Below are 27,004 nucleotides of genomic sequence, written 5' to 3'. Positions count from 1 at the left end.
CTAATGGCCAGCCCTAATTGTTGCATTTCTCTTTAACATATTCCGGTAAATGTTTAACCAATAAAATAATTGTGAAAAATGATAGCATTTCATTATTACATAGTCCCCTCACGACATACTATTAGCATACAGCATGTTCTATGTAGTGATTTTAATATTAAACAGTTGTTAGGCTGATATGGAAACCCTGCACTTTTCACGTTTCACTCTAAGCCAACCGTGCAGGAAGTCAGGAGCTCTCGTCCAGCGCTTTGGTTCAGATGGAAATATCCCAACAGCTATCGGATGGATGGTCGTGACATTTGGTCCACATCATTGATGCTAGTTTATTTGGCGATCCCCTGACTTTTTCGTCTTGGGGCCACAGGCAGGTTGAACAGTTTTGATGAAGAGCGAAAATGCCTTCGACAAATGTTGGAGTGATTGCCACGATATTTGGCACAGACTGTCAGGATGATTTGATATCAATTTGGTGATCCATTGGCTTTGCATGGTGCACCATCATGAAGTCCAAATTTGACTTATCCTTAAAACTCAGATGTACTTTGTACTTTAGCAAATGTTAACATGCTAACTACAAGTTAAGTTGGGGACCATGGTGAACATTTACTTAGAAACATCAGCATGCTACCATTTAGCATTGAACTCAAAAGCCTTTTTTCGTAGTATCTCGACGCTGAAGGTCTGCGCGGGGTTAACGTTGGAAGAGGGTGGCTGTTTTAGGCAACTAAACCACTCAGTTAGGGTTAGAATAAGTATGCATGTAACGTAAGCCACAGATCACGTCACGTGACAGACCGTCGTTTGTAAAGATCACTTAACTTTTTGTTTCACATGGGACAGGAACACCGGTTCCCTGAGTAAAAGTCCTGTGTTGGTTTGACTCATCCATCACCGCCCTCTATCGCTCCCAATGCTACGTCCATTGCTCTGGCGTCTGATACTGACACAGATGGGTTTACGTTGGAGTTGGAGTCTCATACAGACGTTTAATGCCTTGTGCGACGGCATTGATCATAGAGTATTGTGTCATCTGCATGCTTGCGCACGTGCATACGAGTCCTTGAGCACCAGATAAGCAGCTCCACGCTGCTGCTGGAGGTCAAAAGCCTTTAAACTTCATAAAGACGATTAGATTGCCAGAGGTAGGAGATTGCCTCCCTGAATCTTTAGTCTTGTGTTTGTAGTTTCTTCTTATTATATTTTTGCATTGCATTGTGGGACAATTAGTGTATATCACATTAAAAGATGCTGCCTTTTTTAAAGAATCCTTCATTTTGTTACTTTGCTGTTACATACATACATTTATACATGTGCATAATGCAAGGTTGAAAATGAGCTTGACTGCTTTCCAGCACAGAGCAGCTGTGAGGGCTGTAGCTACTACTGCATTCAACAACATCCTGTAATGTATTTGTTTTAGAAAAAAATGACACTGTGTGCAATTTTTAAGCCAATTCCAATATTTTTAGACTGAATACATCTTAATTTGACTACTTTGAGGCCAACGCAAAAAGGTAAAGAGCATGGTATTTCCCAACCAGGATGTTAATCCTGCCAGTGTGAGGAGGGCTGTCAGCTATACCTTATGTCATCAGACGGCGGCAGAACAATACGGCTGGAGGCAGCGTGAATGCAAAGTAAGCCAGCTAACGAGATGAGCCGAGTTGCTGGCAAATACACACAGATGATCCCTCGTTTTAGGATTGGGAGTCGGGCGCCGTGCATAGAAAGAGTTGAGAGCTCCAGTATGGATTAGCGGGGCTGGGAGTTGCTTATGCTCTTCAGGAGAACACAGAGCAGCGCCGCACTGGATTACACAGCTGGGGAAAAGGTTACACACTTCAATGCGAGAGAGAGAGAGAGAGAGAGAGAGAGAGGGATGAACGGGCTTCACAGCGCCAAAGATAATTAGTGGAGTCTACCTGTACTCTCTCTGACAGCGCAGTGAGACAGGCGTTCCCGCGTAGGCTGGATGGTAATACTGCTGGAACCCTCGAGCTCTGTTCGCTTGGACAAACAAAAGCCCAACTTTGGATGTGCAACGTTGCTCCACTCGTGTCACCGAGACGCGCCGCGCATTTATTGTAATTTGGTAATTAGGGTGCGTCAGACTCTTGGTTTTAATTAGCAGCGAGAAAGAAGTTAATCACAGCGGCCCGTTGCTTGACGCTGAACAGCGATCTGGATTGTTAACCAGGTTTTGTAGTACAGACGGCGATGCAATTACACTCCTAATGAACACGGGTAATGCGGTGATGTCACACCTGACACGGTAGAGCACATGACCGCATGAGGGAAATACGACTCAAGACAAAAGAAAGTCCGGTCTTTGACCAGGGTCGAGCATGTCATTGGTACGATCTATGTGTGATCAAGCACTGATCGATAGGATATCGAGGAATAAAATGCATTCATGTGTATTTTTCTAATTGTGAACACGCCCCATGAAAAGACTAAAACCAGGAAGTGTTACATGTGTATCAAAGCCTGACATATCCCTCTACCTCTGTGCTGCCGAGCTCCATTGTTGTCTAAGAACTATTAAAAACACATCGGTGAGCCACACTGTTGCGCTGGGTGACACGTTCCTTCATTACCATGAAGACACAGACACCCAGTTCATTATGGAGTCAATCCCACATCCTGCTGCTGTAAATGTGTGCTAGCGCGACGGGTCTGCAGCGGAAAATAGTCCCCGACAAACACAGTGCAGTATTCACTGCTGTTTGAGGGCTTTTTGTCCAGCTGTTTGAGGAAATAATCAACTCTATAGTTGTGACTCTTTTTTTAAAGATTTAAAGATGAATGTAAAGATCTGGTTTGAATGTTTTCATGAGATTTCTCGACAAAAAGAAAACTGGAATGACCGCCTGGCTGTTGTGAGACTCGGCCGAGCACTCATGTTGCAGTTTACATGCATGTCTGTCGTCACGTCGTCACTCTATCCTTTGTGTGAACTTGTCCTAGTTAGCGTGTGAGTTTTATTTTTTAGGTCCCTGTGACTTCTGATCAGTTCAACCTTGAGCGCAAGTTGGGACGTTTGTGCCAAATTTGAAGAAATTAGCTCAAGGCGTTCCCGAGATATCGTGTTCAGGAGAATGCCCATCCCCCCCCCCCCCCCCCCCCAAAAAAAAAATCAATATACATACGTACTGACGGATGGACCACCCCAAAACAAAACACCTCCAGTCATGATGAGTCATACAAATCACCAGCTTTATCGTTTAAATAAATGAGTGCTAAAAATGTGACTATTACCAATAAATTGTTTAAATAAATGTCTTAAAAAAAAAAGGTACGACAAGTCTTCTTATGCAGCTTGCTCCGAAGCCAATTTTTAAAACAAATGTCTCTATAAAAAAGACAAAGGGAGTTAACTCTCAGCATTGAATCTGTTTGTTTTTTTTCGCCCTTCAAGAAAACACACAATTCCCGATAAGCACCGGCTGCCCCGTCAATAAACGCAGCTCTGACGACGTGAACCACAGCGTTTCCACTCTTTTAGGGCGGATAGATCAGAGTACAGTCTCCTCGTCTCCCCTCTTCAGCTGCAGTCGTATGCAGCGGGCCTGATAAGGCATTAACATTCCGGGCCTGTGGAGCAGGATCAGTCTCCTACATTGTAATTACTGCGGCCCGCTCCGTATCTGCTGCAGGTAGGAGCTATTACACCGAACAGAGTCAACTTGCTGGCCATTTCAATTCAGATATCACTGGAATCAGAGGGAATCTGGATCAGAATGCGTAATGGCTTCACATGCTGATACGGAGACGCGGAGAGTAAACTGCTGGTTAAACACAACCGAGCAGGAAATGTGCCGCTGAATGTGGAAGTTTTGTCATGTTTTATTAAAGCATACTGATCGCCGAATCTTGCCGGACAAAGCCTGAAACCGGACAATAGAACTAAAGCGGAAGCTCTGTATTTATGCACCGGGGGGGGGGGGGAGAGCTAATGACCATTCTGACTCGAAGCGATAACAGGTTGTGAGTGTGAATGAGGACGGAGGATTCCAGATTCCTGCACACAGAATGATGCATCGTGGATCCTGTGGATGCAGCACGGCCCTCTGTACAAGAGCCACGGGGGCTGAGAGGAGAACAAGGTTAGTTATACGGCTGTAAACTACCGCACCACTTACATTTATTAAAGACTTTTCAAATCAATGTGAGGTATTGCATTGGATGCTCTGCATTAGTGTAGTCTAAAACTCAGCAATACCTACAGTTGGTTTGCTTCGCCCTGAAGTGCAGAACTTTTCCCTGTTTTGTTCATTTAGGATCATAATTAGACTCACAGCAGTGCATGTAAACAAAAGTCCACCGGCTCAGAAGAAGCTCATTAACTGGACAGAGTTTGGCTGAGCTGTCATCTCACCAGATACGGGATCAAAACTAATCGGATTCCAGCCCCCCCCCCCGTAACTTTAATCCACGCACGATGGATTTTTATTTGTTGGTCTGAGGTTCATTTTCTAAAGTTGCGGTTTCCAAGAATGAGCAACTTCTGGCTGCTGGTGGTAAATATCTTTCTTTTTGAACCCCAGAGATCTCAGGATTTCAATTTCTCCAGATTACGTTCTCATTCCTAAAAAACAGAATCTCTGAAGACAGAAAATGTAAATATGCTCACTCGTCCAAACAAACCAAACTTAAGGAAGGGCTCCAACATTTTAACTTTTGCCATTTAGTTTCGATCACTGCCATCCTACATTATCATTGCTACCGGAAGTTGGATATCAAAAGCCGGTTGACTGACAGTAAGTCAAGCACAACTTTACCGCACCTTCTGTTAGCCTGTAACCGGAGATATGCTGGCTTTTAACTGCGCCTGTGTCGCTTAAAGCCTCACGTTCATTACTGAGGATGTTCACAACCAACGCTCCAAACGGATAGGCGAGGCAGCTTAATGGACGTGCTCAGTTATAATATGCGGATACAATGTAGATACAGTTTATGGCCGGGTCAAGACCTCTGCTCGTTTAACAGGTGAGAGTAGGATTCCAAGACGGTTTAAAAGGGTACTTACTTTAGAGAACGGTGTCGCCTGTCAAAGGGCCCAGCAGATTTATGAAACTCATAACCACAGACGTGGATTGTTGACTGCGGTTTTGAAGCCTGGAGTTCGGATTTTGGACGTCGCCATCTTGTTTTTTTTGCAACCAGTGAATGGAAGTGACCATATTTGGACTGGGGAGGAGTGATGTGGGAAATCCAAATGTGGCTCTGGTAGCGACCTGTCAATCACAAGGTAGCCCCGCCCTACAGCATACCCTGCTTTATGATCTATTTGACTCTAAATGGACCATCATTTACTAAATGAACATCATGCTGTATTGAAGAAGACTTGAAACTAGAGATTGAGACCATAAACTCATGTTTACAGTTTACTGAGGGAATAAATCAAGAGAGAAGTAGAGTCATTTTCTCAGACTTCTGTACAATTGGACTACTTTTTGCAACAAAAGGAGTCGCCCCCTGCTGGCCATTAGAGTGAATGCAGGTTTAGGGCACTTCCTCATTGGCTTCACTTTTCAGAACCGGAGGTTGCCGCCTGGGCGTGACCTGATAACCACACTGCATGGAAGGTCAACTGGGCTTCCATAGGAATGCTCACCCACTTTTCACACTATGACTGTGTGTATTAATAACTGGCAGACTCCATTGGTTCTCATGCAGGAAGTTACATAATAACGGGGCTATGTTAGGTATCAGGGAGGAAGGTAACTACGATCTTCTTGGAATTATGCTTCTCCAGGATGCTGTTGTGCCGACGTACAAAGGTTTGGAAAGTTTTGGAAAGGTTTGTGTGTGTGTGCTTCTTATATACTTAGATGGATTGGGGGTATAACGTCAACATGTCCACATGGAAGCATTGTCAGCAAACCCAAATGTAAAGAAAAAGTAGAAGGAATCAGGAAAAATCCCCCCTGTTGTCAGTGTAAACACAACCGCTGAATCTGTGAAAAAGAAACGTGAGAGGATTTGTCAACTGGACGGGAAGATGACATGATGGGCTATGATAAAAGAGCTTTTGAAGAGGATTTTATTTCACCATGCTCCTATTTTCCTCACATCACTTATGCTTGTCACCAGATTACACACACACTGTATGTCGCTTATAGAAACCGGGAGACCACTTTTTTTTGTTCAGCAGATGGATTCAATCGCAGTAGAGCTTTTGAATTCATGCTAAAATTACACATCTTTTCCTGGAAACATCCAGCGCGTTTGGGCTGCTTTCCTCTCCGCACTAAAGACAGATCTCACCAGAATCCACTTGGACGACAACCAAACCAGTTTAGTCCTCAAAAACAAAACTCACACGGGTCTCAATGAACCGAATCAAACGTGTACACACATCAGAGTTAGTTTGGTACCGTATGGTACCGGACATATATTTGGTGCGGTCGGTTAAAAAAAAAAAAAGCATCTTCAGGGGCCCACGGATACATTCAAAACCTTTGACTGCAATATAGGTTAAAGGCTGTGTGTGTGTTTGTAGCCACTCTTCCCGAATGACACACACACACACACACACACACACACACACACACACACACACACACACACACACACGTTTCGTCAAAAATAAGCAGCTTATATTGTTTCGGTAAATCCAAAATTATGGACACTCCGTGGGAGGACTCCTAACTGCCGTGCCAAATTTACAGCTTTGCACAGCGCAGTAACAGATACAGTAGGGGGGTGAAAACTAGCGTTTCCACATGAGGAATGACAATAATTAGAGAGAAATATACGCAGAGAAAAGAGTGAGAGATATCCCACTGTTGAGAAAAGGAGCACAGTGTTACTGTAATTATGAAAGCCGGTGCTCTTGCAGCAGATTCCATCCGAGCAAACACTGGCGGTGCAGTAAAACCCCAATCTCGTTGATCTAAGAATTCTAATTGAGGGAACGGCAGAAGCTCCGCAGATGGTGCAACATGCAAAACACACCGCGGAGCAATTAGAAAAAGTCTTTCTCCTCTCCTCTTCGAGGGTATTAGAGGAGACTGTTTCCCCAAAACATGGAGCTGATAAAAGAGGGAGGAAGTCAGAGGGAAAAGGGAGACGCAGGAGGAGGAGGAGGGCGAGAAAAAGGCGGGATTTACCTGAGAAACGACAGATGTGCTTTTCTCAAATATGCGTGTGAACGCTTTTTTCCCCATTCACGCCTTTGCAAACGGTCACACCGGCTGTGCCCTGGTGCATTAAACGCGTGTCTAAAAGTGCAGGTGCAACATGTGTTGCCCCATATTTCGGCTCTTCTCAGCGAGCGTTTCACAGCAACGAGTGTGAAGAAGAAGAGTTCAACATCGACCCAAAGCAACGCACTGGAGCTGATGTCGCAAAAACATTTAAAAGGAATACCTAAGCCCAAAAAAATGACCGTTTGGACATCAAATATTCATTCCACCCGCGTTACCTTGAATTCTTGAAAAAAACCTTGCTTTTCTCGCATGCCTCATTAAAAAAAATGTGGGCAATTGGGCCCGTATGCCCTTTACTTCCCAAACATTTGCATCTTCTTTAAAATCGTAAATTTAAAACAAAATTTAAAACACTTCTGCATAAACAGTCTCCCGCCTGCTCAGGCAGCTACCGCTTTAAGTAGTAAGGTTTTAGCAAAGCTGCACGTGTTTAGGAAGCAGTGAGCGTACGACTGGATAAATGAGACTTGGATTGCACTGTGTGAGTTGTGTGAGAGTTTGTAAAGAGATGTTTTGATGTAGTTTCGCCGTTGTTAATGGTGGCCCCCATTTACTTCAATCCCTCAAGGCCTTTCGCCGTCTTTTGATTCCCCGTCGGCACTGTAGGTTTCTGCAAAACCAGGGGATCTGATGAAGGGCGACGTATCTGAACCGAAAATATGTTTCATAAACACGTTTTATATCAGCCGACTGCCAAGCTTGCAGAAATGCACGATGCAATGTGGTTGAACGGGTGAAATGTTGAACGTGAGGTTTGGGCAACCAAACCACTCGGCTAAGGTTAAAAACACAACAAAATGACAAAATAACCGTCACTGTTTGTGCTGTTAGCGCCATTAGCTGCTAGCCACGTACAGAGCCATGCACAGGCCTTTCCTGGCTGCATGGATCGTCACTGCTGTTGCGGTAGTCGGCCAATCACGTGTTGCGTTAAATCGAAGAACGCTTGCGGTGATTGGCTGCGAGAAAATACATACAGATAACAGTCTATTTTTTAGTTTTTGTTTTCAAATCTGGGCACAAAAAGCATCCATTACAGGTATGTACCGAAATGTACAACGCCAACATTGTCATTGATGTACAAATAAAACAATCAATTACAATTTCTTTATTGGTGAATTACTCCTTTAAGTCTTTAATTTCAAAAGCAAGGAAGGAAGTGGCTGGGAAAAAAACAGAAAAAAAACAATTCTCAATTTTTAGTTTATTTGAGGAACGGAATGTTTCAGATGTACATGAGCTTTGGATGCTGACTGCCATATCAACCGCCGTTCCCACATCAGTTTGCAGGGACGCTGAGGTTTACCAGAGCGTCTCTTGCGCGGCGGCGCGCCACATCAAGGCAACACACTCGGGTGTTAATTCTTGCTGTTATATGCACCCACAGCTGGCTTCAACCTCGGGCACCCTGTTATTACGGCATCCTAATGCTTTCACTTACTCTAATTACCCCACGTAGCGCGGGGTGTCGGGTGAGAGGATGAAAGCAGCTCGCAACAGACACAAGGGGAGTTGGGGGAAGGGGGGGAAGGGTGTTTGAAGCTGAGACAGGGGAACAGAGGAGTACGGATTTGGACTCCCCGCTGCTGCATCCCTACCTTTTTTTCGGAGGAGGTTGCCTACTGTAGGACATGAAGGAGGGCAGAGGGAGAGAACAGAGAAAGGATGGAAGTGGGAGTCAATTGAGCTGTGATTTGTAGGCCAGAAGCAAAAGGTGGACGATAAAGCGGGACAGGCCAGATTAACTAGCGCATGGGAGGTAAAACTCAGCCAGTTGGCTCAGCAGTCGCTGCTTTGAGCCACGCGGGGGGAAAAAAAAAGAGCCGGAAGAAGGAGGACGAAGGTAAAGGAGGAGGGAGAGGCAGGGAGTGAGAGGAATGGGGAACGTGGGTGTGTTTGGATTCGTATGCTTCACGCTATTGTGATGGTGGTTCATAAAGCAGTATATAAAAGGCAGAATAGTAGTAGTATTTATGTGAAGATGGCACCTAATGCATTGGACGTTTTTGTTCTTTAAAGTCCCATTTAATGAAAAAATACTGTTGTTACATGTTAAATATATGTCCACAAAAATCCATATTTGAGCATCTACAAGAAAACCCCAATTAAATCCTCTTTTCTTCTCTTCTATTGAATGGTTTCAAATGTTTGATGACTCAAACCCGCACACTCTTTAGCGGTCCAATCAAACGCGTGGGATGTGACTCAAATCCCTCTCGTAACTGTACGCCGCTCAAATGGTCCGTTATTACCGTGAAACACGCCGCAGTTACAGAAGACGCTCCGACTTCCCTCTCACTGAGGGTGCAACATTTGAACCTCGTGTGAAAGACTTTAACTAACATCCAGCATTGAAAAGGATTCTTTATGCCAGCGTACGAGAGATAATGAGACAGTTAAAAAAAGGGCAAGAGATCACACGAGTGTGGGAATATGAAAGATTGGAAAATGCCAGTGCAGAAACATGCGTCTTTATTACCGGAGCGTGGGGGTCACGAGAGTGGCAACGAGAGGTCATGTGTGCTGATCAATGCCATGTGACCGTAGCGGAGCAGGGAGTCCAACTCCCGACGAGGCCGCCGTGACCCGGTGTCATGTCAAACTGGCTTTTAGAGATTAAATGTCAGCATGACAAAGCCTTTTAAAACCTGCTACAATCGGGAGACGTAATATTCAGACGGATGCTATTCATCCAGATAAAGTTTGCTCAGCACACATGGGATATTTATATGATATTTCAGCAAAAGTCTTGGCTCAAATTTCGGAGTGGAACCACATAAACCGCTGGCAGCGGACCAGCGCAACAGGCTTTCCAAAATGCTGGCCGGTCTTGCGGCGCTGGCTCCCGTTCGTTATTTAGGGAGGAAAAGATGTTGCTCATTCACTCTCAGAGTTGCACTGGGACATGAACCATATTGCTACTGTTGGCAGAGAAAAACAAAACAGAAAAAAAACAAGCATCAAGCAAATCAACAAGCCACTTTCCGGGAAAACGGCCTCGTTCTTAGCGCGAAAAACAACCAAATATCACTCCGCTCGACAGGCGTTGGGGTTTTTCTCAAGCCATCGACAACCGTGTGATCCCTCGAGTGAAGTTAAAACACGAAACGGCAGAGTTAGAGACGGCCCATGTGAATGGAGTTCTCTATTAAACAGCTAGAGATGTGCCTGTGCACCGGCTTTACAGTACATCATGGCTGAAACACGACGGTAGCGACGCGGCCCCGCCACCATCCATCCCCATCATTACCGACGTAGAAGGCGGCGCGGCGCTCCTGCCTTCATTAGCAGCTTAATGAGCCACAAGGGACCGCTCGTTTTTTTTAACCCGTCAAACAGAGGCACAGCTTGTCTGGTTAACTCCAGCCACTGTTCAGTCAAATAGAGCAGGGACGTCATGTGACCGACGGGTCAGATTCAGCTGTGGGGGGTTGTGTGTTTTGTCGGTAGTGAGGCAGAGATGGTGTGTTGGTGGGTGGTGTTAGAGAAACCGCCAGGATCTGTTGGTTCTTTCACAGCTATAACACTGGGGGTTGTAGCTATTTATATATTGAAGATAATATAATTATAATAATATTAACATGATAATATCGTGTATATAATCCAGCGCCTTGAATCAACTTATATGTAGAGTTATAGTTACAGACTCTATCCACCTCCACACACTCTTTTGAATGGGATTCTACACATTTTGTTGAGATTATTTTCTTAAATTTGAATTCTTCGGCCCCGATAATCATGTACGATATTGTGACAGCCCTATTTAATACCGCCAGTCCATTAGAGCCCGACAAAGTGCTGTTTCTTAGGTTTGATTAAACCGAAGGCAAACGTGATGTGAAGTGAATTCATTGCGTTTTGGCACATGTAGTAGTATTTCTGTAAAGTTTCATTATCATCATAATAACAACCATTCACCGTGATATTGTTTGCTACCATTGCTACTGCAAGAAAACAAACACAACATGCATGATCACAATATCACGGCATCGCGACATCTGGCCAGCAACAAAAAAAAATGTGCCCAGTTTTTCCAGACGTGATTCCATTTTGATCATGTGACTTGAGGATGAAAACGTAGCTGGTTCGTGTGGAGGGAGATCCCATCGGTGTCTCTGTGATGTGTCTCCGGGCCGTCTGTCTGGACTCTTCCAGTAAATGGAGCTTTTCTGTCAAACTACTATTCCCAAAGTCCAGACAGAACCTTCAAGCACAATATTGTGGAACAGAACTATCTGAAAAAATCAGCTGAGAGACAAATTTGAGTAATAAATGATCATCTCATCTGCCCCCTTTCAGTGGAGTTGCATGCTTTTTAAACAGATTGTGCTGCGATTACAATGCTCTTGCCCATAAAGGTCGGTAGATAATATTAGTGTCTCTACTCTTTTATAACCAGTATTTCAATACCCAAACTGTCATATTCTTCTGAATTTCTCATGATAGCTGGATACAGACAATGATCTTGAATTAAAGCCCTAAACATACAGGGTATGTGTTTGGCCCTTTGTCTGCCATGTAACAGATCCCTGCGAGCCTTCTGACTCTGAATAGAGTCGACTCTCTGGTCTGTGAAATCGGAACCTAAATTTTCTCTCCACTGACGGCTTTCAAAACCGTTTTTAGAGGCTATTTTTAAAAGACTCTTCTCTGCATCATTCGAGGCAATGCTGTTGTGAGTGGTGCAGGTTTTTCTGCAGCGAGGCTGCAGGCGGGGGAAACCTTTACCAAACTCTCTTTGACGCGATTACAGAAGACACTATTAAGATGCAGATGCAATGTATAATTGAAAATGACCTATTTTTCAAAGGATTATTCTCCCTGAAGCGGTGGGCAGGCCGGAGCTGTCGTTTTTTCTACAGTCAGCTGTCAGAGACGAAGCTGGCTGAGAGTACGATAAGACACAGAAAATGAGATCTTGGCTAAATGTATGAAAGCAAAGAAAAAGGACAGTCGGTGACGAGCAAACGTCTCCTCGTCAGAGCGGTGCAGAGTGAGGAGGAACACGTACAGAGCCAGAAGTGGCCTCCCTGGGTAGATTCTTCAGAAAAGATGGGATGGGAGCAATGATTTCGCTGGGGACGACTTGTCCAGCGTGCGTTCTACACAGGAAGTAGAGGATCGACTCCTCCGCTCCTCCACAAAAGGGGAACAAATCTCTTTCTCTCATTCCGCGGGAAATGGACAGAAGTCCCCCGAGGGCTGCTGATCTCCAGCCGCTGATAGGACAATTTTTTCTTTCTCATTCTCCGGCTCGTCGTCTCGCTCTCCCTCGCTCCCCTGCTTAGTCACCTCGCTCTCCATTTCCTGGACACACCTGTCGGTCTCATGTCCTTTCATTCGTCACGTTTTGCTGTGATGCATTCTTTCTCATTCTATTCTTTCCTTTTCAGTTCTCTTTTTGTCTGCTAGCTCTCCTCCTCCTCCTCCTCCTCCTCCTCCTCCTCCTCCTCTCAGCTGCCTTGCTCTCTTATGATGTGTTTAGCATTCAAGGCCTCTCACTGCTGCATCACAGGCCTGTTTGTTTCACCGAGCTGCAAAAGGGAAAGGGGGAAAAAAAGAATTGAAAAAAAAAGAAGCGATTCTTCGGGGACGGAGTAACATTTCTATATGCCTTCTTACTTTTGGAACGTAATGCATCTGCATGGATGTGCCGCCGCACGCATACGAACGCTTGATATTCACATCTTTGCATATGCATGCGAGCCCAACACGATGCCAGCATGCATATATGCATGTTTTCACCTCGGAAGACGCACGCGGGGCATGCTTATGCGCTCTCGGATTCAAACGGCCACCCACTCATCATTATGAAGCACAACATGAACTCGTAAAACCGTAACACCCGTCCAACGTTGACATTTGACTCTGGCACTTCGCTGCGGTTCAACACCCCGTGCTCTTAGCCTCCGGTCGCTTGCATGTCAAATACGGAGGGGAGGGTTTCCCCTTCCACACGGAGTCAACGAGCTAATGACGAGTCCTTGCGCCGTTCGTGTCGGAGTTTAAGTGCTCTAAATCCTCCGTAGCTTATTAGAGTTCGCCGTACACAAAGCGTCCCTAACGTATTCCAATTAGAGGGAAATTATCAAGATGCTCCGCGTTTCGTAAAAGTCGCCACGTTTACTGTATCGGGACAAACTGGGTCATGTTTGGTTGTCTTAGGTGCCTGTGCTGACATAGAGGATTTACTGTGCGGCTCTGTTCTGCTGCAACAGTGTCCCCTGATATAGAGGCTTAACCTGGAGCGAGGCTGACACACACACACACACACACACACACACACACACATCCCAAATACATCCTCACATCCACATATACCCCCTGAAATAAAATACAAAATCAAACAAACACTCCCACGCAGAGCCGGGTGGTTGTAATTAAAAAGCAGCGGAGCTCTGTGGAGCAGAGAGAGGCTATCTGAGGAGAGAGTGTGTGAGTGTGAGTGTAAGTGTGTGTGTGTGTGTGTGTGTGTGTGTGTGTGTGTGTGTGTGTGTGTGTGTGTGTGTGTGTGTGTGTGTGTGTGTGGGAGGGGGGGGGGGGGGGGGGGGGGGGGGGGGTCAGCCTAAAGGCTTCCACTAATTACCTGTCAATGACAAGGAAGGGGGAGATCTAAAGTGGTAAGAATTGTCCCAAACTGTCATCCTCAATGAACCATACACTCCGCAATTCACTTCCAAGGATAATGCCCGCTGACTTGGGGAATGGGAAGAGACGCCATATGTTTGTGTAATTTAGCCGTAATTGGTTCCGAATCTGTTCCAAACAAAGTGACATTGTGGTATTAAGCAGTGTGATGGCGACTAAAAGGTCGGCCGCCAGACGTGCAGTAATCAGACGAGAGTCGGGGGAAAAAAAAACAGGTGCTTTTTCAAAAGCTCATTTTAATTGCGATTCTAAAGGTTTTGTCTTGGATGTGAGGCAGACATCGGATCTGTCGATGGATAGAAATGTACATTTCAAATATGTTGATTGAGTTCATAACTGATGCACGTCAATGAGCACAAAGCCAGCTGACAAATTACTAAATGTCAGGACTCACCCCGAGACACAACTGAGGGGTCATGAGATGACTGACAGAAAGCTGAAAAGTTAGTTTATTTATTTATTTTTTCCTTCACTTTGTGTTGTTATGGATGATGGGGAGGCCTCGGATCTGGATTATAATCAGGGAATGTACAACTTGGAGGGTATTATCTTGCCCATACCATGTTCACTTGGTCGTGTTGTAGTCAAGACCACCTAAACTGAGACCAAGTCCAGACCAAGACCAGAGTGTATCGAAACCAAGTGAAGACCAAGAATAGAGTGTATCGAGGCAGAGACAAGACCAAGACTTTGAAGGGCTAAAACCAATCAAGACCAGACCAGTTTGACTCCCACAATGCATGACACACTTACAATAAAACGTTGAACATGCAAACCATTGGGCTTCCTCAAAATTGATCCAAAAGATCCACTTTCCAATAAAAATACCAACAGGAAAAACGTGACGATTCCTCTTCCCTCACCTCATATATTGCCATATATACTGTACATGTGTGTATGTATAAGTGTACCATGAGATTATCTCTCTCTTCTGATGTAGATATCCTGTATCAGAATCCCTGCCACCTGTGTTGTTTGGGAACCAATGCCTAAGACTATTTAGAATACTCCAATAAAACGCCTCCAATTGCACCACAAATACCCCGTGACAGCTGTCAATCACTGCAATATACGCAACGTAGCGTTGAAAACATCACCTAACCTGCTCCTTTTCAGCTCAAGCACGCAAGAGAGCTTTTCTTTTATTTTTATTCGTGCCAAACATTTGTTCACAAATTCCTGCAGAAAGCAACAGCTCAAAGTCAACTTTCTAGTGAAGTGTGTGAAGACAGAGAACGCGTACGGTTTCTGATCGGGACTTTTTTAGGGAACGTTCAATAAGCAAAGCCTTCGCTGTGTCAGATTTGCCCCTACCAATTAGGTTTTACGCAGACCTTTGAAACAGTGTGTGCTAAATATGAATCTGCGATCAAAATGCCTCAGTGACTAGAGGAAAATGTGTGTCCATTTACATACGCTACATTTGTGCAATGTTGTAATATTAACACGTGGGTGAGATACTCCATACGCAGAGATGTGAAAATAAAAATCTTGCTGGAATCTGCGAAACAAAAGATATATTTATATACACAAAAAACACACACAACAGGGACATTATCACGTACTATTTAATTATTAAAACTCTGAAGAAAGTCCCCTCTTTCTTTTGACCTTCCTCTATAACAATCTGACAAGACGTTTCTGTGGGAAAAAACAGAAAGTCAATGAGGAGACAGATAAGGCGCTGGTGTCGTACGGCTGTGTTTTATCACGCCACTCTTTGGCGAGGTGTTGGCACAGCGGGGCCATATGCTGTGTGTCTTAGTCCAGTTGGACCCAAACGGCTCTAAACGGTGCTGAGCGTCTGCCAGAGTGAGACGGAGAGCAGATCACTCAGCCGTTCAGCCAGTTACATGAGGACGAGGGGGGGGGGGGGCTGGAAAAGGAGCCCAGTTTATGGGGAAGTCTGTAGTTTTTTTAAGGAGCTGGCCCATTAATCACTTTTAAAGCCCTTCTTGACAAAAGTTTGCGTGCCACCGTTCTAGTTAATGACACTCCGCCGCTGGCAGCGACACTTGAGCTCTATGAGGACGTGTTTGTCGACTTCACACAGGCTCTGACTTTCACTTCACTTCCATCTTGATTTACTGTACATACCATTCAATGACAAATTACCATCTGACAGTTAATGGACATGTGGAACTACTTTGGCTAACATGAATTACTGCCTCTTGGTCGTGTTGCAGTTTGCTTCCATTTCTGCCCAAAATGTCACCACTTCGTCATTTTTAACCTGTTAGACATGAAATTGTCATAATTAACAGGATTTCTTGAGTCATGGCCCAAAAGGTCTTTTGTGAGGTGACCTTCGATCACCAAAAATCTAAATCCGTTGATTCTTGAGTGCAAGTGGACGCTTGTGCCAAATCTGAAGATATTTCGCTCAAGGCGTTCCCGAGATATCGCCTCGACAGGAATGAGACGGACGTAAGGTCACAGCGACCTCGACCTCTGACCTCCAAAATCTAATCAGTTGATCCTCGAGTCCAGGTGGACGTTTGTGCTCAAATCTGAAGAAATCTCCCTCAAGACGTTCCCGAGATATCGCGTTCCTGAGAACGCTCGTACAACCTGAAAACATGTCTTCTTCGTCCACGGTGGTCGCCGGCGTGGAGGCATAAATAAAAATACAAAAAAGATTCATGATTATGGGATGACATCAAACTAGGGCTGCTTAGCCCTTCTCTTCTGCCCGTCTGTATCTTTGTACTATCTCCGTTGCTCGATAACAAGCGGTGGTGCTGTGTGTCGGTTGCAGCCTTCACAGTGAGCTGTTAAACTGAGCAGCGTCAGACAGACTGACTGATGAGTCATACGGGAGTGTGCGCGTGTGTGTGCATCTGCACTTCCTGAGCTCCTGATATACCAAAATGTATTGACTTTGAACTCTGAACACACATGGTGGGAGTAAAGATGCTACTTTCACACTCAGAATGGCTGCTGGTTTCATTTGGATCTCTGACGTGAAATCTCCCACTATGACGTCTATACGTCTGCTTCGCTCCGGCTTTGAGTTGGACGCATCCTTTTTGAGGGCTAGTTGGTGTCTAAGCTCTCCTTCATCCTCCAACTTAATGCTGGCTTAGGCAGCCTGCTGCGAGAGCCACAATTATGAGATTTGTCTCAGCCGAATGATGTGCGCTTTACTTATTGGCATGGCAACACACACGCAGTCGACGCTTGGAGCATTCAAATATATGATAAGGAAAAAAAAGTGAGTCGAGACACCCTCGGCCGACGCTATTGTGAGGCATCAGAACCAACTCGCTGTGGTGCTGAAAGACTTCCTGATAGCGAGAGATCTTGAAGACTTTCTTTACTCGTAGCTCGAACAAAACCGGCAGAAAGAAAAGAGTTAATTGTCATTCAATTTCCATGAAAGGGATCAGATTCTTTGAAGTCAAAACCTTGGTGTTAAGTTGTGAAGCACGGTCGAGAACCGCTCAAGCTAAAGGGCGCTGCAGCCGGTGAGCCGCGGCGCGTAAAGGCCCGCTGTAGACGACATGCTCGACTTATTTATTGTTTATTCATAGTTTATGAATACTGAACGTGTCTGTGGGTCCGAAACTGCACCAACGTGCACACTGCACGCCCTTGGGTCCCCAGCAATACATCTACCAAGTGTTAAGTAGATCGTGTACACGTGTTTTCAAATATAAGAAGGGCACACGCACACGCACACACACACACACACACACAAAATTAAAAATCAGATATGAATTATCCCTTAAAACAAAACCTTTCTGGTCACATTAGTCTCAGGCAGGCTGTAGCCCATGAAGCAGGAGCTATCCGCAATATTTTCCTTTTAATATTGCATCCGGCACAGCTTGAGCCAGACGCTCACCGCCCAGATGAGTCTTGACTTTTGCATTATGCAATTCAAATTGATTATTCATTTAATTTCAGTATGTCGCACTCACACCTACACTGTTTAACCACTTGATTTGCTCAGTGTGTGGTAATAATAATAAAAATAAGTGCGATAGTGAAACAGAGGCAACCGTAGTTCTAAGATGAGCAAACGTTCAAATCAGCAAGATCTTCAAATGTTAAAGCTGGAACTTTCTCGGCTGCTTTTTGGTTTTGTTGCAGCCTTCCACCTCAGGTGTCCCTGCTCCAGATTACATCCATGCAGATCTTCATCTGGGCCGTACAGCGCTTCTACGCTCGGGGGGGGGGGGGGGGGGGTATTCCGGTACGGGCCATCCTGCGGTGGGCGGGTTCATCTGATCACCAAAGACTCCTCACATATCCCTCCAACTGTTCCTCTCGAGTCAAAGCACGACTCGTTTGTCTTTCCTGCTTTAACATGGTTTCACAACACGTGGCAGAGATTCCATAGTACTGAACATGTGACATCTGAAGTGAATGAGTGGGACTCCTGTTTAGCGACTATTTCCAGACCATTTGGTGAGATCAAAATATTGGGGTCTGATTCAGACTCTCAGCAGCACAAGTCGCCTGTGATTGAGACGAAGCATCTGCTAAAGGATTCGTCCTGGGAGATATTTTCTCATATTATCAGTAATTGGCGAAGTCTTTCCCACATGCCCTGTGAAGGGTAGAGAGAGAAAGGGAGGGGTGGGGGGTGGGGGGCGAAACCGTGAATAGATTAGAGCCCTTTTATAGGCTGTTGAAGTCACTTTCGTGTCCCTCAACAATTACAATTAAAGTGCTCTCTCGCTCTTCCCGCCACAACTGTTCCAGGGGGGGCGGGAGCTGTGGAAGCCGGGCAGCTCGTAGGTGGGAGAGTGTGAATCGCCCCGGGAGGACGAGCTGTGTTCACTCCGCATGCTAAATGAGCTGGAAACAGTATTACACTTCTTCACCTCGTGCTTTTCATCAAAGCCGATGTTCATTTAGCAAACGACGGTCCCATTTAGAGTCAAATAGACCGTAAAGCAGGGGTCAGGGCGGGGCTACCTTGTGATTGACAGGTCGCTGCCACGGCGTTTTTGTCTTACAACTTCATCCCTTTCATAGTTCATCGTGTGTTTTCACTTCATGAAAGTCAACTGTAACCTGTTGGTCACATAAAAATGTCTGACTGAACGATCTGTTGCACCCTCTCGTGTCACTACTGGTTGGAAAGAAAAACAAGATGGCGACGGCCAAAATGAGTGACGTCAACCAGTGAGTGACATCACGGTGACCGCGTCCCACCTCTTGTATACAGTCTGTGGACTGTACCAAATGAAGGCTTTAAGAGAAAGACTCTCCCTCGAGGTTAGGCAGTGATTAGAAGCCCTGGAGAGCGTCCTCTCATATTTACAGTTTGAGAAAAGACAAATCCTCCGACAGTTTCACGTTCAAACATTCTACTCAAGGACACGCGGTGCCAAGACGAGCACGACTTTAGGAGTGCAGAGAAACCTGTCAGAGCTGTGAAGTGCAGCCCCGGAGATACGCCTTTTTTGTAGTGTGAAACAAGAAAAGTGTTTTCTCCACATTTGCGTCGCAATTTGACAAAGTCCATCTGGAAATCATCAAGAAGTGATTTAGACCCAATTTGCGCGGCGGCCTCTAGAAACGCAGCACTGTCCTCCAAGTGATGCAGCCGACTCAGCTTCCAGAAACCCAGACATATATGCACACATGCATATACACATACATACATGTATGCATACATACATACATGCATACTCACACACAGTCAGGAGCTGGAACTAAGCGCTGCAATTGCTGACAAAAAACGCAGATACTTAACACACGTCTCACCAGAGAAGAAGAAGATGAGGGAAATGGAATAAGCGCTCAGACTGAAAGACAAAACACACACCAATGGACCCCCCCCACACACACACGGATTAACATGCACAGACGGGGTACGCTCACGTGCACGCTGACGAATTCATCAGCGGAGAGAATAGCTAGAGGGAGCAAACTGTTCACATGTTGCAGAACTATGTCACTTCAGTGCCAGGGGAGCCGAATGTTTCGCCTGCCCCCCCCCCCTTTGTCGTGCAGTTTGTCTTTTGAAACGGCCGAAAAACGGAGCCGCAGCTGAGTTAAAGTGACGGGACACAAGGCCATCTTATTCATCACAGTGGAGTAGAGAGGGGGGGGCTGGCCCCGCTACGACCCCGCCTATCGCTGGCTGATCTATGGCGTGCCAACAAACCCAAACAAGGTGTCACCTTACCGGGACAAATAGGTGACAACAGACTTCGGGGCCTTTGGTAATCCTTCCCGCATGCTTCAACCTGTGTGGCGCTGGAGAATTCATTTTACCACCGTGCCCACGAGCGGCTGTACAAGCCGTTCTCCCCCCCTCTCATATTTCATTTCTCTCTCTGGTAGAACATCGTGTCCCCCTTCTTCTCTCACTCCTGCATTTTGAACACAGTGTCAGGAAATACAAAAGTGTGTGGTCTTTCAAACCCGCTGGGAGTGACAAAGAGAAGCAGTCAGAGAACGCTGTTTCCTGACCTCGGAGCGGACTCGGTGGATTCACGGAGCGGCACATTTTAGAAAGTTTCACACCATTTATTAAACCGGCGCCCCTACCTTGCTGAGCTGGCCGGCCGGCGAGCCGCTGTTGTTGACAGTGTGGCATTTGAAGTTGAGCAACGACTCCCCCGCGGCGTCGCGCTCTCGTCTCGCGTCCTTGCCGGCGCGGGAGCGGCCGTCAGCGGGGGGGGGCGAGGTGGCGGACGAGGGGGGGGGCCGCTGGTGAGCCGTACAGGACAGGCCGAGGAAGTTAGACGGGCGGATGAGGAAGGCCTCCAGAGCGATGTTCGCAGATACCTGGGGGGGGGGGGGGGGGGGGGGGGGGGGGAGGCCATGAATTAGGAGTGGGGCGGCGGCGGAAGAGATTTATATATTAGTCATTAAGCAGATGCTTTTATCCCAAGCGACAGCAGAGAGAGGGAAAATAATAGACAGGGGGAAGCGAGAAGAAACAAAGGAAGCAATTTATCTTTCTCTCGCCTTATTCGAGCTATCTGCTGAAGCCAAATTAACTTCTCTGCGAGACAAAAAAAGAAAAGAAAAGGTAAGGCTACGGGACATTTAGTCAGATAATCAACCTTCGCCCCCCGACTGAGTGAGTGTCTGCCTTGTACCTTGGAGATGACCTGGTTGTCTCCGCTCAGCGCCAGGTCGGCGATGCGCTCCACGCACTGCACGATGCGGGTGCACGCTCGCGCCTCGTTCTGCGCCATCCACAGGATGTGCTCCTCCACCAGCATCATGTTGCTGGCTACGTCCGAGATGTAGTCCCCCAGCTGTGAAGACGCAAGCAGACGTGTGGCGCAAAATGATGCGCGCGGAGACAAAACGGCACAAACTGTACTGTACGAAGCCCACACACACACACACACACATACACACACACACACACACACACACACAGGAGGAGGCAGACTCATCATGCACATCAATCACATCCGCAACAACAGGCACATTTATAATCTCCAGTCAGAATTGGGAGGGAGGCAAATGGTGGCTTCATTCATTATGGGGAGATTTAATTTAGATTAGTGGCTCCGATGGGGCCTAATCGCTTCCCTGGGATGGCAGTTTGCTATTTACTTACTGTACTTCTCATTGTTGCCTCGTTCGACTGTTCTTTATTGGATGAATGAGGGTGGTCTCATCAGCATTGTCCCAGGAATGATAAACATTAAGTATCTCCTCATAATATCTCCTCCCGGGTGACCCATGATGAGTAATTGGACAAGTGAGAGCTAATATTGATTCTCTTCACCGACTTGAGCTCAATGGCCTTCCCCTCGCACAACCCGACCTTTGGCATGACGTAAAGTCCCCCCCCCCCCCCCATTTCCTGCGGACACAAAAACGGGAAAAAACTTGAGGTAAAACTTGCTCAAGAAGAGATGCGTCTTCATGACCATGATCAGTATTCTGGTCCAGCGCTGTGGCGGGCGGGAGGAAAATGTTAGGAGGTGAAAAGTTAAGCCGTCTGCAATGGATTGAAGCCAGAGCGACAGCGTGTCGCCGTGTCTTTTTTGAACGCTGAGGTCCACTTAAGGGCCCTTTTTCTGTTTCGCTCAACCGGGACACTGGAGAAGCCGTCGTTACGTCTGGAGTGGATGAACTGTTTTTGCATCAAAACAGGAGCAGCAGCTAACGATGCGAGTACGGTAAGTTTGAGAAACACGTGCTTGAAAGGAAACAGCCGTCTTTCACACTGTCGTGTCTGGATCTACGAGGCGTTTCTCTTTGCGTGCGCTCACACTCACGTCTCTGCGTTTGTCCACCAGCCTCGTCAGCCTCTCCACCAGGTGCGTGACGAAGATGACGTCCATGACGTCGGTGAATTGCGCCGCCCTGCTGGTGAAGGCCACCAACTGCCGGCCTAAAGGCTGAGCGTTGGTGGCGTTGACGGTTATCTGGAATATAAAAGGGAGTGTTTCCCCTACGTTCATTGTGAAATTCACAACATCATTAATATCCACACACACACACACACACACACACACACACACTGATGTATTTGATTTTGTGTGTGTTATTTCTCAGCTGCCCTCTTTGTTTTCCGTGACGTTTGCTAAGAGTGATGTAATGTACGTTTCATGCGAGGCCATTTGGCCTCGTGTGCTTTGATTCATTTGGCATGCAGTTAATACACCAGTCGCCCTGTAGTTTTTAATGAAAGGCCAACTCTTGTTGTTCCTCACCACTCAGGGGGAAAAAAGAAATGACAGGAGTAACAGGCCAGACAGCTTTAAAAGTGACCTATACTTTGAGTCTAACTTATGCCGATGTGAAGAGTCGCTCAGATGGATTTTGAAAAGGCAACTGATGAAATTTGAGGCCAGATGTTGGTGCGGCGGTAGAATGAAACAGGAGATGATCACACAGTCCGTCGTCACATGAAACAGCTTTGACAACATGTAATAAATTATAAATCACTCTTACTGTTATTTCATGCAATGCGTGTAGTTAAAGTAACGCTTTAATGTGGCGCTGTATTCCCACGAGTACCGCAGAACCACACGGGCTCGCCGCCTGTCGGCTCGCATCATGTACGTAAAGGCCGACGCGTACAGATGTGCAAACACCTGCAGGCTACGGATTTGTTTTCTGTGCTCTAGGAATACGAAGTTATCGGAACGCCGGCAAATATGTCAAAGTTGACATGCTGAACGTCGGTAAGAACTGGAACGGATTCACTGACAACGAGAACAGAGTGTGGATCAGATACCTGTGTGAGCTCGTGCAGCACGCGGGTCAGTTCACTGGCGTACGGGCACTGAGTGTAGTCCTCCTCGGCCCACCGTCCGGCGCGGTCGCAGCTCCGCCACGCCTTCTTCGCCTTCTGGCCGGAGGGGTGAGGGCCGCCCCCCGCCCGGCCGGCGGCGGGAGTGCAGGGCAGGAAGGCCAGGGTGCCAGCCAAGGTCTTTGGCCACCTGCCACACAAGATATCAGTGAATGGAGCGAGTTTGGGAGTCTTCACTCGCGGCACCAGATGGCAATTTCATCCTTCCTGTGCTTAGGAAATTATTAATTTGCATATTTGATTTACAGCTAGCTCTAATTACCTTTTTCTTTTTCTGCAGAAGACGGCAGATTCCGATACTTGATTGTGAAACAATGTGTTGTCTTGGTGATGCCTTCTGACTTAATTAACTTTATCAACTAACTTTAATAATCAACTTTGTTGTGCTTCCACTTTGTGCACAATGGAGCTTGTGGGGGGGGGGGTACTACTCAGCCTGTGAAATGTATTCTGTGGCTCTGAATGAGCTGCCTAAAGTCTGGAAATCACTGGAGTATTTCATCGGGGTTATTGTTTGGTTATGGCATGGATTATTATTCAACAGAATGTTTTTGGTACAAACTGGGAGCGTGGAGGGTAAAAGACATTGGAACTCAACAGCCCGGGATCTAATTGAATTGTGGGAAATGTAGCTTTTTGATTTTGGAGCTTTATGAAGGCGAGTTACTAAATTGCCACAGATGGAACAAGAGAGAGAGACAGAAGGAGAAACCTGCTCCTGCCTGTTCCTTCCTGAAGGGGACGATTCAGCCTAAAGGAGTAATTACAAGTGGTGTTCGTATGGCCATGCAAAGTTCAATGAAGTCTCCTCTGAAGCAAGAAATGAGACTTTGTCAATAACATCGTCAAGAGCCAAGTCCTGGAGCTGCTCCACTGACCAACCTGTGATGGGGGGGGGGGGATTTTCATTTTCCGGGTGATGCCTGTTAGTGTTTCGATGAAATAAAGCTCATTTGAGTGTGAAAAGTCAGCCAAACATTCACACTGCACTATGTTAGCCTCCCTTTCCCAGATAATAAAAATAACTTTTTTTGTGTTTCTTTGGCGCTGGTGTAGATGCCTCTGCGGCCTGAAGGAAAGAGTTGTTTGTTCTCTCACGTATCGATCAATTTGTCTGCGATCAGAGGAGAAACATGCGTCCTGTGTTTGGTGTGATTTTCTCCTTGAGGCGACGGCCGTAACCCCACCGCAGAGACACGGAGCTGAAGTGATGCTCATAGCGGCAACACTTTTGACTTCATCTAAATGAAAATAAAGGAGCTCTGCACTCAGGAGGCAGGTAATCTGTTCTGAGGCGAGAGAGATGCCATCTCGCTGCTCCCTCCCCCCATTCTCTCGCTCTCTCTTCTTTTTTTTTCTCCCCTCCTTTCGCTCTCATCTGTGTTGCAGCTGCAGCAGTGGTGGCAAGCAGCTACTTAGTAAGAAATGGCGTTAATTCTCCCCCCCCCCCCCCAAACAAAGTAGGGGGCTCATTTTCCAGCCCATTAGTCCAGTGCTCCGTCAGAAACAAAAGCCCCGGCGCTCGCTGAGCTGGAAGTGGGCTGTAAAGTACGGCGGCTACAAAAGGAGTGGAGCCACAGGGGGGGGGGGGGAACGGGCGAGAGAGTGTTTTGTTACGACCACGAGGTTTCAAGGTGGTCACGAAGAGCGGAGGACAGGAACACAGGAGGATAGATGGAGGGCGAGGAGGTGTGCCGTTTTTGTTCCTCTTTTCATGCGAAACCTGAGTCACAGGAACAAGTGACCTTCTTTTTTACAGTCTCGCTATGAAGCCGAAATACATTGAGCCATAATGTTTGTGGGAGTTTTCATATCACGAATCCAATTATTACTAAACGCTATGAACCGTCCAGGCTCTACTGTACGCACATGAGTCCGGACCTTTTTTTTAAATTTTTTTACGGTTAATGAGCCACATCTGGTGCGAGGTCGACCAGGTGTGGCAGATTCCTGTCAGGTGGAACAAAAAGCAGCAGCAAGAGGCCGACTCAAGCACCTCAACTGTACTGTACATGTAGAGATAATGGCAGAGCGAGGGAGTGGACTGATTACAGTCTTAATTTTTATACGGAGACTCTGTAATTAGGACTGGTGACTAAATTATAGGGCGCACTATTGCCTTATTTTGTTGGGAGACCTCCTGGTCTCAGCTTTGAAAACCGGCGATTACTGTCCGTCACCACTAATTACACTAAACTAGTTGGTAAACGAAAGCTACACACTTCTGATTCAAGGATATGGTGCATTTATAGACAGATGGACAGACAGCTAGCGCAGCTTGATACATAAAGAAACGGAGGGAAACAGCTGGCCTGGTTCTCTTTGAGGTGGCACAATCTGCCAAACAACACCTTTAAAGGCTCACTAATTAAAAGTGTGCATAAACTAGCACGTAGAGACGACACATTGTGGTTTGATGGGGAGTCATGTGCTGGAAGGGGGATTTTGTTAAATTTGGACTGAGCCACGCTAGCTGTTTGCACCCGTTTCCAGTCCTTGTGCTAACTTGGTAGCTTCATACATTATAGAGTGCTGCAGGAACCACCTAGAACCCGTACACGGGTTAACATGTCTTCACACCCTGTTCCCTCGATTCAAAGTAAAGAGTTTTGTGGTTAGAAGCCTGAAACTACATCCGTTAAAGCAAGTTTAAGAGATTTAAAATTTGTCTTCTACGACATTAAACATTAACATTTTGAAGCTTTCAGGTCGAGGGAACCGGTGCGATGCCGACTTCCGGGGTTGGCCTCCAGAAATACGTTCCCCTTGCAGAACTCTAATCACCGTACAAACACGAGAGTTTTATCAACCGGTTCATCGAACGCCTGCCAAGAGAGTGAATAAGCGCATTTCCCACGGGTTGGGGCGTGACTCACCTGAAGTCCCCCTTGTTGTTGGCGACTCTGTCCGCGGGGCAGTACGGCGCCGACGTCTCCAGAACCACGATCTCCATTTGCTGAGAAGTGTTGCCACGGGAACTGGTCACCAGGCACTCCCAGATGCCAGCGATGCCCACGTCGATGTTGGAGAGGATGACCTCACTGGAGGAGTACAAGAGGCGTGAAACTGTGAGCGTGCCCGTGTGGATTATGCGTCTACAGTAGTGTGTGTGTGTGTGTGTGTGTGTGTGTGTGTGTGTGTGTGTGTGTGTGTGTGTTGGCTATGCACTTTAAATGGTCTTAAAAGGTTTGGACAAGGTGCTGGATTAGGATTTGGGTTTAGGGTTAAATGTAGATTGAGGATTATCTTTGTGTAAAGTCTTGAATTTAAGGTGGTTTGGATTTATTCTTTTCTGATGAGGCTGAGGAATAGAGTTGGTCATGCATTGGTGAGGGTGAAGGTTCGGGCAACACTTTCAGGATTCTGCAGTCAGCGGAAGCTCCTCATCAGGACGGGACCACGGAAACGTGTGTGCACGCTCCACAGATCCAGTTCATGTGAAGACCCTGGTGCGCATGTGGTATGCGGTGGCTTCAGATGTTTGCCCGTGACTCAAGATGATCATTACTCACGCTTATCTGTCCCACTTTGTCACAGCGATTCCTATCTCAATGGAAAATGCCTGATTAAACAACGGATGGTGAAACAGTGACAATGAGCCAATGCAGGCCATTTGCCAAGGCGACTAATCTCGAGGATTTTACTCCTTATGAAGAAAAAAAAAAAAAAAAGGATAAAAGCTGCCGGAGATTGCTAAGCAACGGGCATTATCACCATGGAAATATTACCTCCTTGAGAAATGCCAACTGTTTATTTGACAAAAAAATATACTCTTTGCTTTGTGTGTAATCAAGTCGTGTTTTCAGTATACCCACACAATATCCTAAAAAGTATTTCAATGAGAAGTAGGGGAAGGAACGTGCGACAGTTGAAAAAATGATAAAGTGACAGG

At 46.3% G+C, this 27,004-nt stretch overlaps 1 protein-coding gene across 1 annotated transcript in view; it reads right to left on the bottom strand.

Annotated features, from left to right (window-relative positions):
* The window catches only part of adgra1b (adhesion G protein-coupled receptor A1b), a gene marked incomplete at its 3' end in the record, with an annotated part of 137,689 nt that overhangs the window by 75,110 nt on the left and 35,575 nt on the right, over positions 1-27,004 (bottom strand). The window contains exons 8-12 of the mRNA XM_079168841.1: positions 25,989-26,153; positions 23,038-23,242; positions 22,073-22,222; positions 20,933-21,094; positions 20,376-20,615 (exon numbers count right to left, since the gene is read on the bottom strand). Coding sequence (XP_079024967.1) covers positions 20,376-20,615; positions 20,933-21,094; positions 22,073-22,222; positions 23,038-23,242; positions 25,989-26,153 — 922 coding nt within the window. The remainder of the gene's footprint in view (positions 1-20,375; positions 20,616-20,932; positions 21,095-22,072; positions 22,223-23,037; positions 23,243-25,988; positions 26,154-27,004) is intronic.

The sequence above is a fragment of the Pholis gunnellus genome (assembly GCF_910591455.1).
Source record: "Pholis gunnellus genome assembly, chromosome: 11".
In the NCBI taxonomy this organism is placed as follows: domain Eukaryota; kingdom Metazoa; phylum Chordata; class Actinopteri; order Perciformes; family Pholidae; genus Pholis; species Pholis gunnellus.
This window is presented reverse-complemented; position numbering and strand designations above follow the sequence as displayed.